The 19,397-nt window shown below is 47.2% G+C and overlaps 1 protein-coding gene across 1 annotated transcript in view; it reads left to right on the top strand.

The window, feature by feature from the left end:
* The window catches only part of msh4 (mutS homolog 4), a 230,093-nt gene that overhangs the window by 28,777 nt on the left and 181,919 nt on the right, over positions 1 to 19,397 (top strand). Inside the window, exons 4-5 of the mRNA XM_069942394.1 lie at positions 1,670 to 1,827; positions 15,712 to 15,822. Of these exons, the coding sequence (XP_069798495.1) occupies positions 1,670 to 1,827; positions 15,712 to 15,822 (269 nt within the window). The remainder of the gene's footprint in view (positions 1 to 1,669; positions 1,828 to 15,711; positions 15,823 to 19,397) is intronic.

The following is a 19,397-nucleotide window of genomic DNA, read 5'->3' as shown; positions in this document are numbered from 1 at the left end:
TTTCTAATATTCCTCAAAAACCAAGGCTCCCTATGAATTCCAGCCTTTCCTTTGATCCTCACTGGGACATATCTACTCTGTACTCTCAAAATTTCTTCTTTGAATATTCTCCATTTTTCATTTACATCCTTTCCTGAAAAAATCATGTCCCACTCAATACTCCCCAAAGCCATTCTCATTCCTTCAAAATTTGCTTTTCTCCAATCCAGAACCTCAACTTTAGGCCCTTCTTTGCTCTTCCCTAAAGCTACCCTAAAACTAATAGAGTTGTGATCACTAGACCCAATTTGTTCTTGACACCTGACCTATCTCGTTCCCTAACAGGAGATCCAATATTACACCGTCCCGAGTCGGTTCCTCTACGTATTGATTAAGAAAACTATCTTGCACACACATTTAACAAACTCAAACCCATCCAGCCCTCTTACTGTATGGGTATCCCAATCAATGTGAGGGAAGTTAAAATCTCCCATGATCGCTACCTTATGTTTATTACACATATATGCTATCTCCTTACACATTTGTTCTTCCAATTTTCTTGACCCATTTGGTGGTCTATAATACACCCCTATTAGCACCCTCATGCCTCCTCCACCCCTCAATTCCACCCAAACAGCCTCACTGGACGATCCCTCCAAACTATCCTGCTACCTCACGGCAGTAATGTCCTCCTTAACAAGCAGAGCAGCTCCTCCCTCTTTTTTTTAGCCCCTGTTCTATCACATCTAAAACATTTGTATTCTGGAATATTTAGTTGCCAGTCCTGTCCCTCCTGTAACCAGGTCTCACTAATTGCCACAACATCATGATTCCAAGTGTTTTGCTGGAAATCATCTTCTGAAAAACAAGAAATGTCTGTTTTTGTAATTACTACAGAAAATCCAGCAGCCAATTTATGTACATCCCATACACAGTGGTGAAACAATCTTGGACATTGATGAACATATATTTGCCATATCACATGGAAAAGTGATTTTGTTTTTCTTTAAAATAATGTCATAGGACCTTTTATTGAATTGAGTGAGCAAGGAGGGCTAAGATTTAACAACTCATTCATAAGATGGTATCTCAATGCAGCATTCCATCAGTGCTGGAGCAGCAATGTAGATCTTTATGATAAATGCTACTGGGATTAAACTTAATCTTGTAACTCTTAACTCTGACAAATTCAGATATGGTATCTTGCCTATGTGTTGTTCAGATAATTCTGTTATACACATGGTAAGTTGCATATTTTGTTCATTAAAAATTAATTATTCTGCATAAGAACTTTGTTTACTTTAAATGTTTTGGAATACAGTATCCCAAGAGTGTGTCATACGATTGAAATGGGCAATGAGTAATAGGAAAGGTTTGTTTCCCCAGAACCCACACACAATTTAGAATCATAGTCGATCATGTTCCACCACTCCCAAAACTCCATGCAAATCTTCCTTTAATCATCCGAAAAGCTGATAGTTAAAGTTGGATTTTATGTCAATGCATGTTTGAAGAAGTCTGATCAATAGTCCGCATTTGAATTATCAATAATTTTCTCCCTGTTAAATTTCTGTTTTGTTTGTCTATGGTGTATTTTATGAATGCAGAATTGTGATAACTAGTTGAAAAAGTAGAAGTCGATAATTTGTCCTACTTCTATAATCATAATTCTTTGATTTTTTTTGTACAGTTACTTCATCTTCTGCAGTCTCAGCTGTTGCTTCAGTAATTGTGGCTGTCGTAGAAGGACGTGGGCTTGCCCGTGGTGAAATAGGAATGGCTAGCATTGATCTGAAGAGTCCAGAACTAGTATTATCCCAATTTGCAGACAACACTACTTATGCCAAGGTAATAAACTCAACAAAAAATAAGATTTTCATCCTGGTCAGATTTACCATGTCTAAGGTAAAATATTCCACCATTAACATCTCCCAGTTATCAACACAGCTACTACGCTGTTCCTGAAATAGACCCACCATCTACCCAGTCAGAGTATGATGAATGGGCAAGAAACATGATACTGGTGGAGTGGGTGTAAATGTTTTCTTGGCAGAAACAGCATCGTCTGGAAGGAGGATCAGGATCTATAGTGCTCATATTTAAGATTTAGAACAGTTGTTCTCAACCTTTTTTTACCCAAGGCCCCACTTCAATTTTTCAAAGGAAGTTCGCCAGTGGAAAAAAAGTTATCATGTGGTAGCCCACCACCGCGGAGATCGAGCCGGTGCTCCGGGTGGCAAGTGCAACTAAAGGCCAGCAGCCCATGCAGCTGCACTGGCCCCAACAAGCCAACTGATGGGTGAACGGAAAGGGCAGCGACCCCAAAATAATGCTGGCTTGCTGCGTAGCCAACAGATAGGGACAACGTGCAGGGAAGAAGGGCATTATTATGCAGAAAAGTACCCACACACAAGAAACCCGCTTTTGTTATGTGTGTCTTTTTTTGAGTAGCGTGTGGCTACATTTGGTGGCCCCCAATGGTTTAAAGAGCATCTAAACCCAGAGATGATTGAACAGGCAGCAGTCAATGCAGTCAGTCTCAAGCTGCCGACCTTCTGGACAAATCAACCACGCAAGTGGTTTGACCAGGCTGAGGCACAGTTCCAGATCTGGCAGATCACAGCAGAATCTACCCGGTACTACCACGTGGTGAGTGCCCTGGACCAGGACACAATGAGCCGGTGGCCAACTTCATCCAGGAGCCCTCATCAGAAGGCATGTACACTGCCTTCAAGGACTTGCTGATCGAGACCTTCGGGCTCTCATGACGTGAGAGGGACACATCTGATCCACCTGGACGGGCTAGGGGACAGGCCCCTGTCTGCCCTCATGAATGAGATGCTGGCTTTTCTGGGCAAACATGAGCCCTGCATCACGTTTGAGCAGGCATTCCTGGAGCAACTGCCTAAGGACTGCCAACTGCTCCTGGCTGTTGTGGATTTCAGCGACCCCTGGAAAGTTGCAGCATGAGCGGATGTTCTGTGGAAACAGAAGAAAGAGTGCTTGGCGTTCATGGGGCTCGTCACTAAACCTGCAGCCAGATCCGTGCAGAGCTGCCGAGAGAACAACTGCACCCCAGAGGAGGTGATCCAGACAATCAGTGGTATTTCTACCACCAGAGATGGGGTGCTGGAGCCCGCCAGAGCAGGCTGCCATGCGCGATTTAGGGAAATGACTGGGCCAGCCATCGCTAATGGCCACGACAGCTGCCACCAAGAAAGCCTCCTGTACGTTTGGGACCACCAGTCCAGACGACGCTTCCTCATGGACGCAGGAGCAGGAGTCAGGACACCAGGAACAGTCAGTCAGGCCCCATGCTGAGGACTGCCAACAACAGCACGATTCAGATCTACGGTACCTGAAATGCCCAACTGCAGTTGGGAGTCAGCCTCTTCTCATGAGTGTTCACGTTGGGTGCAGTGGAATAGCTGCTCCTCTGGGCAGACTTCCTGCGCACCCAAAGCCTGCTAGTGAACCGCAAGGGAAGGAGATTGGTTCACACCAAGATGTTTCAAACCTTCCCCCTCAAAGATGCCAGGTTCCCAGCACTCTTCCTGGACTCCGTACAGAGATCAGACGAGTACGCCAGGGTCCTTGCCAAGTTCCCTGCAGTGCACACCCCCAATTCACTACAGTGATGCCCCGTCATGGAGTACAGCACCACATCCTGACCCAGGGCCTGCAAGTGCAAGACGCTTTGTGATGAATCTGTGTCATCCTGTCAATCTTTTGCTGTGCTTAGTCTGCTCTACTGACATTGGACGTGTATTATCTTTACCACTAAAGACACTCCCCTTGGCTATAACTGTGTGGCACCCATTATCATTCATTATTGTATTACTGAGGTTCTCCTAATAAAAGCCATGATTCCTGGTTAACTACACAGCCTTCCATTCCTTCATTAACTGGCCATTTCCTCCAGAGAAGCTCCAGCTGGCGAAGGAGAAATTCAGAAAGCTGGAGGAGCTCGGCATCATACAGTGATCAGACAGCCCATGGGCTTCTCCCCTGCATATGGTACCCAAAGCAACTGGGGGCTGGAGACCATGTGATGACTACCGCTGGTTAAACAAGGCCACAACATCAGATTGGTACCCTGTGCCGCACATTCAGAACTTCGCAGCTAACCTGTGCGGGGCAAGGATCTTCTCCAAGATGGACTTCGTGCAGGGATATCATCAGATCCAGGTACACCCTGATGATGTCCCCAAGACCGCCAACATCACCCCGTTCAGCCCCTTCGAATTCCTTGGAATGCCATTTGGGCTAAAGAATGCCGTGACTCATGGATGCAGTGGGCCAAGTCCTGGACGGCACCTTCGTGTACCTGGATGACAGCCTGGTGGTGAGCAGGAACCAGCAGGAGCATATGGCACACCTCCACAACCTCTACACCTGACTGAGCGAGTTCAGTATGACAATCAATCCAGCCAAATGCCAGTTTGGATTGGAGGCCATTGGCTTCCTGGGCCACAGGAAAACCGGAGAAGGAGTCACACTGCTACCCAGTAAAGTGGAGGCCATCCGGAAGTTCCCCAGACCCAACACAGCAAAGGGACTACAGGAGTTCATGGGGATGATCAATTTCTATCACAGGTTCATCCCCTCAGCTGTCTGGATCATGAGGGCCCTTGTTCGCCCAGATGCTAGGCAAGGCAAAGAACATAATCTGGGATGAGGAGTCAGCGGAAGCCTTCATGAAGGCCAAGGAAGCCCTGGCAGATGCTGCTCTCCTGGCATATCCCAGATCAGAAACTCCAAAGGCTCTGATGGTGGATGCCTCAGGAACAGCGATTAATAGAGTTCTGGAGCAGCAGATCGAGGAAGTTGGCAGCTGCTGGCTTTCTTCAGCAAACATCTGCAGCTTCAAGAACTGAAGTACAACGTTTTTGACAGGGAGCTAGCCTGTCACAAAGCGTCTTGCACTTGCAGGCCCTGGGCAAGGATGTGGTGCTGAACTCTATGATGGGGCATCACTGTAGTGAATTGGGCCAGGACCCTGGCGTACTCGTCTGATCTCTATGGAGTCCAGGAAGAGTGCTGGGAACCTTGCATCTTTGAGGGGGAAGGTTTGAAACATCTTGGTGTGGACCAATCTCCTTCCCTTGAGGTTCACTAGCAGGCTTTGGGTGCGCAGGAAGTCTGCCCAGAGGAGCAGTTATTCCACTGCACCCAATGTGAACACTCATGAGAAGAGGCTGACTCCCAACTGCAATTGGGCCTTTCAGGTACCATAGATCTGAATTGTGGTGTTGTTGGCAGTCCTCAGCATGGAGCCTGACTGACTGTTCCTGGTGTCCTGACTCCTGCTCCTGCATCCATGAGGAAGCGTCTCTGTACAGGAGGCTGTCTTGGTGGCAGCTGTCATGGCCATTAGCGATGGCTGGCCCAGTCATTTCCCTAAAACGGGCATGGCAGCCTGCTCTGGTGGGCTCCAGCACCCCAGCTCTTGTGGTAGAAATACCACTGATCATCTGGATCACCTCCTCTGGGTGCAGTTGTTCTCTCGGCAGCTCTGCACGGATCTGGTTGCAGGTTTAGTGACGAGCCCCATGATTTGTATTTAGCCATCCACCACTTCAGGTACTTCCTAGAGGGCAGGTCCTTCAAGGCTTTCACAGATTACAAGCCCCAGACTTTCGTCTTGGCTAAAAGTTTGGGCCGCCAGTAACAGCACCCGTCTTACATCTCGGAGCACACCACAGATGTAAGGCATGTCTCTGGCAAGGATAGCGTGGAGGCCAAAACACTGTTCAGGCAAAGTATCTATGCACTATCAAAGAGAGTGGACTTCATGGCACTGGGGGAAGCGCAGCAGAAAGACAAGGAGATGCCCCAATACAGGGCTGTCATATCAGGACATCCCAGCGGGCACTGGAAACACTACCTTCCTGTATGATGTGGCCACCTCAGGTCAGACCTATCATCCCGGTGGCTTGGAGATGGCAGCAGGTTTTCGACTCCATCCACGGACTGTCTCACCCATCCATTAGGACCACGGTCCAGCTGGTGGCGAGCAAATACATGTGGCATGGATTGTGGAAACAAATCAGTGGGTGGGTGAAGGTATGCACACAGTGCCAAACAACCAAGGTACAGAACCCCCCATACCCTAACTCAGCCCTTCGAGCCGGCAGAACAAAGGTTCGACCACATCCACATGGATATGGTCGGACCCTTACCAATATCCCAGGGTTTCTGCTATCTGTTCATGATGGTCGACCGCTTCACCAGGTGGCTAGAAGCAGTCCCACTGGCAGACACGTCCACAACTTTGTGCGCCATGGCCCTCATCTCATCCTGGGTGGCATGGTTCGGGTTACCGTTCCACATCACATTTAACAGAGGTGCCCAGTTCACCTCCAGTCTGTGGTCCAACCTCGTCAGCCTGCATCACCCAGCAGCTCGCCACCCACAGTCCAATGGATTGGTGGAGCACTTTCACAGGCACCTCAAAACCATGCTCATGACCAGACTTCAAGGACCCAACTGGGTAGACGAGCTACCATTGACACTGTTGGGCATCCGCACGACACTCAAGGAGGACCTCAACACCTTTTCGGCTGAACTCATCTACTGAGCTCCACTGGTGGTCAACACCTCTTCAGCTGAACTCGCTTACAGAGCTCCACTGGTGGTCCGGGGAGAATTTTGTACCATCCCCAGGCGGACAGCAGGTCAACTCTGCAGGCTGAGGGAAAGAGTCGCAACCTGGCCCTGACTCCACCTTCCAGGCAAAGACCTACAGGACTGGGAGTATGTTTTCATTCGCAGGGACCCCCATCGCCCACCGCTTTAGAGGACATACAAGAGTCTGTTCTGGGTCAACCGCAACAACGGGGTTAAGTTCGAGTTGGAGGTCAGAGGCATGATGGAGGTCTTCACCACAGACAGGCTGAAGCCAGCACACCTGGACCCGGCGTGCCCAGTCAAGACACCAGCACCTTGCCGAAGAGGCAGGCCACTGAAGGCTACAGGGACTTTGCCTTCGGGCGCCAAGGACAATACTGCCGATTCTGTGGGGGAGGGGGTCATGTGGCAAGCTATAAGCGCGGAGGGAAACATAAACTTACCTTTCATGGAGCAACCCTAAAAAGCTGGTTGAGCAGTGCCTCATAGTGCCCTCTGGAGCTGATCGAGGCAGAGCGACTGGTGCTACAGTGCCACCCATCATAAATACATGACAGAACAATGTCCGCTTTTCCTACCCTTAATCCCCCATGCAGTGGAACCATTCTCTGTTTTCCAGAACAATTCCAGCTGCATGGGGGATTATGGGTAGGGAAGACAGTCATTGCTTTGCCATGTTTTGAGCCATACTGAGCGGCCCCAAAAACTGAAGCGGTCCGGTGAGGTGCTGGAGTGGCTGGCAGGGCTGTCAGCCTATACTGGCCACCCCCTGGCAACCACTCCTGCCCTGCTGGCCCCTGTCAGCCACCCCTGCCCTGACGGCTCCCGCTGGCTGCCCCTTTCCTATCAGCCCTTGTGGGCCGCCCTTGCCCTGCCGGCTACCTCAACCTGTCAGCTCCTGCTGGCTGCGCCCACCCTGAGGATGTCATGGAGTGAGAGGGGTGAGTGGGTGGGAAAGACATCATCAGCTCACCCCTAATCAGCCACTCGCAGCAGGTGTAAGGTGGTGGGGAAGTGGTGGAGTGCAGCGGAGCCTGGATTAAGAGGGATTGCAGTCGGCACCTTGGAGCCGGCCACAGCACACTCAGAGGCCAGTCTCCTGACATAAGGGCAGAGAATCTCTGCCTTTAGTCAGGCTTTTTCACTGTATGAAAGCGCATACTGATGTAGGCAGCAGATGTTTTGGGCAGCAAAAGAGGATGAACAATTTCTAGGCAAAAATATTCATTAAAATTTAATCTAAAATAACACTTCCTGAAATTATGGAGACGAACCACTATTTTGCCATGAGATGGTTCCTACTCTTTCCATCATGGACATCGAGCGTGACTCATTGAAGTGCATCCTTCGATTTGTAGTCATGGACAATCTGATGGTTGATTTCAGATCAGAGTACATACATTATATCATATTCAACCCTAAGGTTTTCTGTCTGTGGATGAGGTAGAATTTACCATTTATTGGTAGAGCAAAAATAAACTGCATTTATGGTGATGGATATCATGTGCAGTAAATAGTACAGAAACGGGAACAAAAATCAGAACACTGGAAGTACTCAGCAGGTCAGGCAGCCTGAGTGAAGGTTAGTGTTTCAGTTCGAAACCCTGCAACAGGACAGAGGGCCAGTATATTAGCAGTACTGGGCTGGGAGGGTGATGAGATTGAGGCTACTAGGTCAATGTGGAACCAGATAGGGAGGAGATGATGGGCAAATGGAATAGGTGGGGTGTGAGGACGTGAAAGGTGGACATGTGAGTGTGTGGGTGGGGAGCAACAGGAGTGTGTGTTGCTTGAAATTGTAAAATTCAATATTCATGCCATTGGATTGTAATCTACCCAAGTGGAGTATGAGATGTGGCTCAGGCCTTTCCTGTCCATCCTCACTGGTCCTTAACATTTGCAGAGTTTTAGAATTGGCAACACATCATGGGCTGAAGGGCCTGTACTGAGCTGCAATGTTTTATGTTCCTAACACAGAAGAAGGCGTTTTGGCCCATTGTGGTCACAAAGGGTCTCAACTGGAACAATTCTTTAGTTCCACTCCTGGGCCCCTTTGTATTCTGGCTTGAATCAAGATTCCTTTATTGTCATGTGCATAATACACAGAAGTTGTCGAATTTTGTTTGCTGTAAAGGCAAATAAAGAGGTGCCACTGCCCGGTGCCCCTACCAATAAAAGATTTCCTCTAGAAACAATGAATGTCCGTGGATTTGCCTCCTATGCTTCTGTACCCTCTGCAGCCACATGGTCTCCTGCCTCTTACAGTGGACAACCTGATGGGCCAGCACTTGCACACAAACTGAGCACTTAGTTCTGAACTAAACAGTTAGTGCCAGAGGTTCTTTGGGAGCCTTGCTCACAATCAGTACCCTAGTGTTAATACCTGGTTCTCCCGAGCCTCTCTCCAGCAGCCTGCAGCCTGGTGTGAGTCCTTTGGCACCTCTAAGGCACTCACTGGTCCACTGCAATCGTCACCTATCCTGTAGGGTTTTCTAGTCTTCTCACTTTTGGTGTAGGGGGGTGGTGTTCTCCCACTCTGGTGCCCTGCGCCAGTTCACTGAAAATATATTTACCGGTAGTTCCTTCTTGAAGGTCCACAATTTAACTTGCTTTCACTACTTCAAACAACATCACACTAAATTCTCTTGTTCCTCCTTTAGTTAATCATCTTCCTCTCAACTGAATGACTCCCTAGGCTATCCAGTTCCACCTTCTCAATGGGTTCTGTAAAGATTATTTTCAGTTCCCCATTTGATTTTGTGGTTATTTTGTATCATATTATGATGCTGTTCCCCAGCATTTTATCATGTTATTGAACTGAACTAAAATGATGTTGTTTATTGTCATGTGCTCTGTCCCAAATCAATTCATCTTTCAAACTCGCTATGTATTGAAAAACTCTGTGTTGCACATTTATCCAGGCAAGTTAACCTATCCTTAATTTAAAAAAAAAGAGTACAAATTAAAATAAAAGTACAGAGTAAAACAGTGAAAGACAGCATCCTTTTACTCACGAGAGTATAGTGGTAGCGAAATGGAGTTGGGAAGAACGAGACCAGTAGTCATTGGGCTCGTTTGCACTCCAATTGTTTATTGAATCTTCCCATGCTGCGCCTTGTAAGGCCACGGGTAAGTCCTGCCCCTCACGCCAGAAACGACGTCATGACATTACCTCGTGCTTATGCGGACCTGGCTGGCGGAAAAGATGACCCCGGTGGTGCCATCTTGATGTGGCTGCTCCGCTGCCGCGACCGTTACACGTGGAGCTGGTTCACCTGGCGTCAGTGATGTGCACAGACACACAACATCCCCACCCCCCCCGCACCCCAGAACTAGTGATAGTGTCTTGTGCCCCTGAGTCGGTTTGCCTTAGGGGGCCTGGCCCTACACTTGGCTAGCTGTAGGGCAACCAGCTGGCTGAGGTTGAGATGCACAGGCTTCAGGCGGTTGGCTGTGAACAATTCCTCCCTGCCCCTAATGTCTAATGTGAATGTGCTGCCGCTGCTGTGGACCACCTTGTAGAGGCCTTCGTAGGGTCGCTGGAGCTGGGGGGGACGGGGACGGGGAGGCAGTGCACACCTCAGTGAACAAACACAGTCAGTTGTCTTTAAGTCTGCAGGCATCAAGGTGGGGTGGTGTCTGGTGCACGGGAGGGCGTGGTGCGAGAGAGCCCAACCTGTCCTTCAGTTTTTGCAGTGCTGCCCCTTCTTCTGTGACTGTGCCCCTGGTGGCTGAAGGAATTCTCTGGGGAGTGTAAGGGGGCTCCATATACCAACTTGGCTGAGGAGGCCTGGAGATCATCCTTGAGTGTTGTCTGGATGCCAAGGAGCACCCAGGGAGTTCGACCACCCAGTTGGGTCCGGTCAGGCGGACAATGAGTGCCAACTTAAGTGGACGGAGGAACTGTAGGTGGTAGGCGGTGGTGTGATGAATTGTGCCCCCCTGATCGTAGTGATATAGCCTGGGGTCCTGAACTGGGATATCCAGTGTGCGAGTACTGCCCTGGCGCAGGATTCTGCAGAAGTGTCCTTGAGGGGGATGGCCTCGGGCCATCTGGTGGCGTGGTCAACCACTGAGAAGATAGTGGGCTTCCCGTAAAATGGGCAGGGGGGCGACGATATCGATGTGGATAGAGGTGAATCATTGGTTGGGGGTTGGTTCAAAATACTGGACGGAAATCCATCAGGGACCTGGCAATATGTGCAAGTGCTGGCCCATCAGGGACCTGGCAATGTGTGCAAGTGCTGGCCCATCAGGGACCTGGCAATGTGTGCAAGTGCTGGCCCATCAGTGACCTGGCAATGTGAGCAAGTGCTGGCCCATCAGGGACCTGGCAATGTGTGCAAGTGCTGGCCCATCAGGGACCTGGCAATGTGTGCAAGTGCTGGCCCATCAGGGATCTGGCAATGTGTGCAAGTGCTGGCTCATCAGGGACCTGGCAATGTGTGCAAGTGCTGGCCCATCAGGGACCTGGCAATGTGTGCAAGTGCTGGCCCATCAGGGACCTGGCAATGTGTGCAAGTGCTGGCCCATCAGGGACCTGGCAATGTGTGCAAGTGCTGGCCCATCAGGGACCTGGCAATGTGTGCAAGTGCTGGCCCATCAGGGACCTGGCAATGTGTGCAAGTGCTGGCCCATCAGGGACCTGGCAATGTGTGCAAGTGCTGGCCCATCAGGGTCCTGGCAATATGTGCAAGTGCTGGCCCATCAGGGACCTGGCAATGTGTGCAAGTGCTGGCCCATCAGGGACCTGGCAATGTGTGCAAGTGCTGGCCCATCAGTGACCTGTTTGTCATGCCATACAAACCATGCAGCGACCATGCATGCTGTGGTCTTGATGGACAGGTGCGAGAGGTTGTGGATGGAGTCAAAAACTTGACATCTCCATTGACCCGGGATGATTGGTTGTGGCTGGCCGTTGGACACGTCGCTTAGCAGGGTATGGCTGCTGTCTGGCAGGGGAATGTCTTCAAAGTGGAGGTCAGTGATGGCTGTGCGAAAAGCCTGGGTCTCTGTTTTGTCTTTTGCACCTGTGCAAGGTTGGAATAGTCTAGGCCTGGTGCCAACGACTGGATGGCTAGCATTGGGAGGGCATCAGCGACAATATTCTCCTTGCTGGAGAGATGTTGAATGTTGGTGGTGAACTCCAAAACGTATGCCAAATGGTGTGGCTGGTGGGCCGACCAGGGGTCTGAAACCTTTGAAAAGGCATAGATGAGGTGTTTGTGGTCGGAAAACATGGTGAAAGGCCTGCCCTCGAGGAAATAATGGAAGTGCCTGACCGTGAGGTAGAGGGCTAAGAGTTCCCTGTTGAAAGCACTGTATTTAACTCAGGGGGGCTGCAAATGGTGACTGAAGAAAGCCAGTGGCCTCCAATGTCCGTTGACCAGCTGTTGGAGAACGCCCCCTATTGCTGTGACTGTCAGGAAGATAGGAACGTCTATTCTGGGGTGGACCAGCAACATGGTGTTGGCTAGGGCATCCTTTGTTCTTTTGAAAGTCGTGGCTGCCTCCTCACTCCAGGCCAACTCCTTCTGTTTGGAGGTTATCATGGTTGATTCTGTGGTGGTATAAAGTGGTTGTAAAAATTGACCATGCCGATGAATTCCTCAAGGCCCTTGACTGTGATGGGCTTTGCGAACTGCTGAATGGCCTCCACCTTCTCAGGTAATGGTGTTGCTCTGTCCCTGGTGATCCTGTGGCCTTGGAAATCAATCATCTCCTGGCTGAACTGGTACTTTGCTGGGTTGACCAAGAGGCCAAGTCAGTCAGGCAGGAGAAGAGCTTGCATAGGTGGGCAATGTGTTCCTGGTGGTTCCTGCTGGCGATGAGGATGTCGTCCAGGTAGATGAAAACAAAGTCCCGATCTCTTCCCACTGTGTCCATTAGGCACTGGAAGGTCTGTATGAGGTTGTCCGCTCTGGCTGCGGTTTCCTGACGACGTGGTAGTACTTGGTGGAGTTTGCCTCTGCCTGTCCAAACTAAGTGGATGGGTGAAGCGTCCAGAAAGTCGGGAGTTTGAGGGCGACTGTACTGACTGCTGCAATGACTTCACTGACTGCTACTGTTGAGTCCAGAGATGTCTGGACCCGTCAGGGTCCTCAATGTAGCGGTAGCTAAATGGAGTTGGGAAGAACAAGACCAGTAGTCAGTGGGCTCATTTGCACTTTAGTTGTTTATTGAATCTTCCTGCACTGCGCCTTATAAGGGCTGTGGGTAAGTCCCGCCCTTGCGCCGGAAACGAAATGACGTTACCCTGCACACATGCAGACCTGACTCGTCCGGTGGAAACGATGGCCCTGGTGGCACCATCTTGATGTGGCTGCTCCACTACCGCGACTGTACCGCGCAGAGCTGGTCCGCCTGCCATCAGTAATGTGCATTGTCACAAGAGGTTAATTCAATGGCCTGATAATCGTGGGGAAGACATTGCTTCCATCCGGACGTGCATCTTTCTGATGGGAGTGTGACCAGGTGCGAGGGGTCTTGCAGTGTGACTGTGATGTGATGGGTGTTGCCTGCTTTCCGGAGGCAGCAGGAAGCGTATACAGTCAATAGTTTGTGTGATGACCTGAGCTGCATTCCTTTTGCAATCTCTAATGGCCTTGGGCAGAGCAATTCCCCAACTAACATATGATGCATCTGGACAGGATAGCATCTACAGTGCTTTTATAAAAATTGTTAAGAAACTTCAGATACATGTTGAATTTTTTGGGGCTTCTAAGGAAGTACAGTTATTTGCGCACAGTCCCAAATAAACTCATCCTTCAAACGAATATTGGACTTCCTGGCCTGTAGACCATAATCAGTTAGGATCCTTCACGATAATCCTCATTGGTGCCCTGCAAGGCTGCAACTCAATCCCTTACTATATTCCTTATCTTTTCTTTGGCTTGGCTTCACGGACGAAGATTTATGGAGGGGGTAAAAGTCCACGTCAGCTGCAGGCTCGTTTGTGGCTGACAAGTCCGATGCGGGACAGGCAGACACGGTTGCAGCGGCTGCAGGGGAAAATTGGTTGGTTGGGGTTGGGTGTTGGGTTTTTCCTCCTTTGCCTTTTGTCAGTGAGGTGGGCTCTGCGGTCTTCTTCAAAGGAGGTTGCTGCCCGCCAAACTGTGAGGCGCCAAGATGCACGGTTTGAGGCGATATCAGCCCACTGGCGGTGGTCAATGTGGCAGGCACCAAGAGATTTCTTTAGGCCAAATGCTATTCTAACTTCATCTACAAATTTGCAGATAACACCACATTTATAGGCTGGACTCTTCTGGTCACCCCAGCTATAGAAAAGATATCAATAGATAGGAAGGGGTGCAGAGGAGATTCACCAGGATCTTGGCAGAACCAGAAGGCTTAGTTATAGAGAGAGGTTACTTAGGCTTGGTCTTTATCTCTGGAGTGTAGGATGATGAGGGATGACCTTAGAGATGTGAATTAAATCGTATCACATAGTTAAAGTGAAAGCTCACAGTATTTCCCAACATAAACAATTCTAGAATTAGAGAGCATAGGTTTAAGGTGAGAGGGAAGAAATTTAAGAGAGACTTGAGGGGAAAGGTTTTCACTTAGAGCTTAGTTTCTATCTGAAATGAGCTGCCAGAGAAAACCGTAGAAGTGGGCACAATTTCAATGTTTTAAACACATTTGGACAGGTATACGGATAGGAAGGGGTTGGAAGGATATGAACTAAATGTGGACAAATGGGACTAATTAAAAAAAATAATTTAGACATATAGCATGATAACAGGTCATTTTGGGCCACGAGTCTGTGCTGTTCAATTTAGACCCCATTAACCTACATCCTTGGTACGTTTTGAACCATGGGAGGAAACTGGAGCCCCTGGGGAAAACCCACGCAAACACGGGGAGAATGCACAAACTCCTTACAGACAGTGTGGGATTTGAACCGCAGTCCAGTCCTGCTGGCGCTGTAAATGTGTTGCACTAACTGAGAATGGCAGTTTGGATCAGTATAGATGAGTTGGGCTGAAGGGCCTATTCTAAGCTGTATTACTGAACCTTCAGGAATGAAATACTTCTCTGATCATCCTGTCCTAGTTTGTGTAAATGTTCAGTATTGATAATGTTCTTGTTGTGGGTCGTCCTGTCCTTCACTCTCCTCAAAAAAATTGAGGAAAGATTTAATGGAAGTATATAAATTGATGTGTTAAAACAGAATGAATAGTGGGACCCATCCTGTTTCGTGGAGTGGCCAAGGACTGAAGATTAACAAGAGTGAGAATCAAATCAACTTCAGGAAAATCTGTAATGTTGGATGTAGTTGGAATCTGGAATGCACTATCTATATGTGGTGAAGGCTCTTTGGAGAATAATTTGCAAGACAAAGCAATGGAAAAAGCTGCAGAGTGGAACTGGAGAGTTGTTCTGTTAGAGTCATATACAGCTGCTGCGTTCCAGGAAACTATTGCCATTTTTTCTGGAGCGCAGTCTATAAAAAGATCAGAACGTGAATAGGGAGTCATTCCCATTCTGATATTTTACCATCTAAACCCTTAGTAAAATTCCTAGGATGCCTGCAGTCTAAAGTTAACTGTAGGCATTCTGCGAACAACGGATGATTCACGACGCACTCGACGTCATCGCTGTAGTGCTGAATGTCCCTCATACGTTAGATCTCGAGGTCATCGTCGCCGCAGCGGTGTTGTAAGTACTTAATTACTGTACTTCTGGTATTCTGTCTAAAAACGACCACTCCGGAAAGTAAGTATGACAATTGCCAATGGAAACAAAACGTTAGTTATGTGTAAAAAATCAAAAACTGAGCCTTTTTGGCCAACCTTGTCCTGCTGACCGCAATGCCTGCTTATGTTAATCCCACTTTTTTGCATTTAGACCATATCCCTCTATGCCTTTCCTACCCAAGTATCCAATTAGTGACCTCTTTCATTGCTATGGCCATTCAATGATTATTGAAACATGACTTGATGTGGATTTATTCATTTAAGTTTTAGGGATTTTGTAGATAAAGTATCTACAAGATAAAGTGATTTTTAAACTGTATAAATCAGTAACTCCCCAAAACCTTATTGGCTTGAAATATTATTTCATTGCACAATAACACTTTGCATTCTGTTTGTGTTACAGGTCATTACCAAACTCCAGATTTTATCTCCTCTTGAAATCATAATGCCAAATACTACTTGTGTTAAAGGAAGTGGGACTAAACTGTTTACTCTTGTCACAGAAAACTTTAAAGTAAGCATGACACAGAACTAAACAAGAATGGTTTTGGTTTATGTTTTGGCTTTTGTACAATGTGGTTGCCAGTAGAATAATTGTGTTTTAATAATGTTCTGATATTTTGAGATTTTTGTGATCCTGTTTACATTTGTCTCTAAATACCACTCACTATTGATGACCATCCTTCCATTTGCCTGGAATTTCCTTCCTCAACTTTTCCGCATCTTTCTCTTCCTTTAAGAGAGCCCATAAACCCTATAAATTAATATCTTGGAACACCAATGTTGTCTTCTCTATTACAGAAACAAGTATAGATTTATTACAAACCCTTTAACCTAGTAAACATACCATTGGCACTTGAACACAATTGTAACAAGAATTGTTCATTGATATCCCTCAAAAGAAACTTTTAACAGACTTTTAGACAGGTACATGGATAAGAAAGGTCAAAGAGCCTGTTACCATGCTGTAAAACTCTGACTTTAAGATGGCTCCAGGAGGAACGATTTATGATTAAGGTTATTCAGAAGTACAGGTCGAGTATCCTTATCTGAAGATTCAAAAACAATTTTTTTTAATGCCAACATGATGTCACAAGTGGGGGAAAAGTTTCACCACCTGACTTGCCCATGTAGGGTTCTGACACTCTGTTGGTACCAGTTTGATTACAATAACAGTAAAAAAAACCAAAATATTTGCTTCTGGCTGAGAAGATGCCAAACAGAGCTGGGTCCAAGTCTTCATCATCGGTTACAACCGAAGTTAGCAATGGCGACTCCATTCCCAACATCAGGTGCGGTACATCCACATCGAAGAAGTTGCCTTGGGCTCCCAGGCAGGAGTGGGGACTGTAGTTGGGGACCAATGGTGGCGGTGGGGAGGACTGGTGGTGGTGGGAAGGTGTCAGCACCTACCTTCTGGTAAGGTCTGTGTGGTGCTGGATGTGGCTTTAGTGGTTCTGCAGGATTGCTTGATATTTCCGGCATATTTTACAGTTTGACACTTCATTTGTTATATCATTGTTGATTCTTTGCCAGTACATCACCTCTCGTACTCTTTTCTTACACTTTTCAATTCTGAGATGTCCTCCGTGGATCCTTTTTAGCATCTCTTTTCTCAGACTCTTCGGGATAAGGATTTTGCTTCCTTTGTAGATGATGTCTTCAACCACTGATAGTTCTCTGTGTTTCATCTTTGTTTGTTTATGAGCTCCATTTTTGCATCTGATATGGGCAGTGCTCTTGTGATCATGTCCATGAAGGCATTCATATCTTCATCCATTTTGGTGTTTGCAGGCTCTCTAGTGTCAAGAGCTCTAGACAACATGCCTGCTGTGTACATTAGCTTACCCGGAGTGTATGCCTCATTGCAGCCTAATCGTCATTCTTTGTATTCTCAGTGGGCATTAATTTAATGGCTTTTGGAACAATGCAATCAAGGGCTTATGGTCAATCTCTACATGGATTTCTGGTCCTGACACAAAATTGATGAAATCTTTCACAGGCAATGTGATGCTGAGTAGCTCCTTTTCAATTTGAGCGTATCGCGTTTCTGCGTCTGTCATTGAGCGTGATGCATACTCAGTGGGTTGACAGTCATCATATTTTTGCAGAAGAACTGCACCAAGCGCACTATATGATGTGTCTGATGATATCTTGATGGGTCTCACTGGGTCATAGAACTGGTTCCTCTGTGAGCAGTTTCTTTAGTTCGCTCCATGACTTTTCATACTCATGATTCCACTCCCATTCAATGTTCTTTTCTGTTAGTCTTCTCAATGGAGCCATCTTTTCTGAGAGGTTGGATATGAATTTACCCATATAGTCAACCATTCCATTAAACTTCTGAATGTCCTTTTGCATTGTAGCCTTGGCATTTTCCCAGTAGTGGACACCTTTCTGGGATCTGGTCTGATGCCCTCACTGACAATAATATCTCCTACAAATGTTAGTTCTATCACCCCGAGCTTTAGGTTTGCTTTCATTGTTGCTTCCCACACTTTCCTTAGTCTCTCATCATGCTTCATTCTCGTGGTTCACCAGACTATGATGTCATCCATTGAGGTATCAACTCTATCCAGGTGCTCATAGACCATGTGGATAGTTTGTGATACACTTTAGGAGCTGAGGCAATTCCGAATGGGAACCTTAGGAATCTGTATCTGCCAAATGGACTATTGAACGTGCACAGTCTTGAACTTGCTTCATCCAATTTCAACTGCCAAAATCCTGATGATGCATCTAACTTGCTGAAAAACTTTGCATTTGCAAACTGTGACATGATTTTTTTACATGTCAGAAGCTTCAAGTGTTCTCTCTTTATTGCTCTGTTTAGATGTCTTGGATCCAAGCAAATTCTAAGCTTTCCATTCTCTTTGTCCACAATGATGGGTGAACTCACCCACTCCATTGGCTCATCTATCTTCTGAATCACATTCAGGCTTTCCAGCTTGTCCAACTCTGCTTTTAGTTGCTTTTGAAGTGCAAATGGAACTTTTCTGCATGGATGTATTTTCATTAGCACATGTTTATCCACTCTGATCGTGTGTTCTCCTGGAAGGCAGCCTAGACCTTGAAATAGGTCATTGAACTCCTTCATGAGTTCATCATAGACGGTCTCTCCTTTGCTTTCCACAACGAGGACTCTTTTTACCGGGTTCAGTTTCTCACAGGCTCTTAAATCTAGTATGGTCTGTACATCCTTTGGTACCATGATGAATGCCAGCATGTGCTCTTTGTCCTTGTGTTTCACTTTGACCATGCATTCTCCTTGCACTGGTATCTTGGTACCTGAATATCCTATCACCTTCATGTTCCATACATCTTTGGTCTGGATCTAATCTTAAAATCAGTCTCTGATATTACATAATTTGTGCTCCAGTATCCAATTTAACTGAAATGTATATGTCATTCACTTTTAATCTCAACATCCAGTCTCTGTTTTCTTTCTTTCAACAACTACATTGAATTCCTCTATTTCCCATTCATCTACTGCATAAACTTTGCTTTGTTCCTACAGCAATGGGTGTGCTGGTTGCTTTTTTTTTGCACATCTAGCATGTTTTACCATATGCTGGACACTTTTTTGCTAGGTGTTGTGCACCGCATCGACAACATGGCTTTTGATTGTCCCTTACATTTTTGTTTACTGGTCACACCTCTCTTTTCACTTTGGCGCGCTTTTTGTTAAACGGTTTATGTCAGTTCTTGCTCATTGCAGCTAGTTTCACCGAACAGCTCTTTTGCATGTGTTTTTACATTTTCTGTAGCCCTACAGAGTGCTCTGGCTTTTTCTAGGACTAGATATTGCTCTCTTAGCAGTCTTTCCCTTAGACCACACATGTCAAACTCTGGCCCGCGGGCCGATATAATTATATTTGGCCCGCAAGATCATATTAAATATATATTAGAGTTGGCCCGCTGGCAGCCGCGCAAGTATAGCACATGCACAGCAGCAAGCACTACCATAGTAGTTTTTAGCACTTCCACAGCAGGCACAGAAGTACACCGATATAGTTAACGGGAAAGTTAATTAGATATTCACAGCAGAGCAGATACAACGGACCCGCCGCCTAGCTCCAACGGACCCGC

The sequence above is a fragment of the Narcine bancroftii genome, chromosome 5 (genome assembly GCF_036971445.1).
Source record: "Narcine bancroftii isolate sNarBan1 chromosome 5, sNarBan1.hap1, whole genome shotgun sequence".
Lineage (NCBI taxonomy): Eukaryota > Metazoa > Chordata > Chondrichthyes > Torpediniformes > Narcinidae > Narcine > Narcine bancroftii.
The sequence above is the reverse complement of the archived record's forward strand: the minus strand, read 5'-3'. Positions and strand labels throughout refer to the sequence as shown.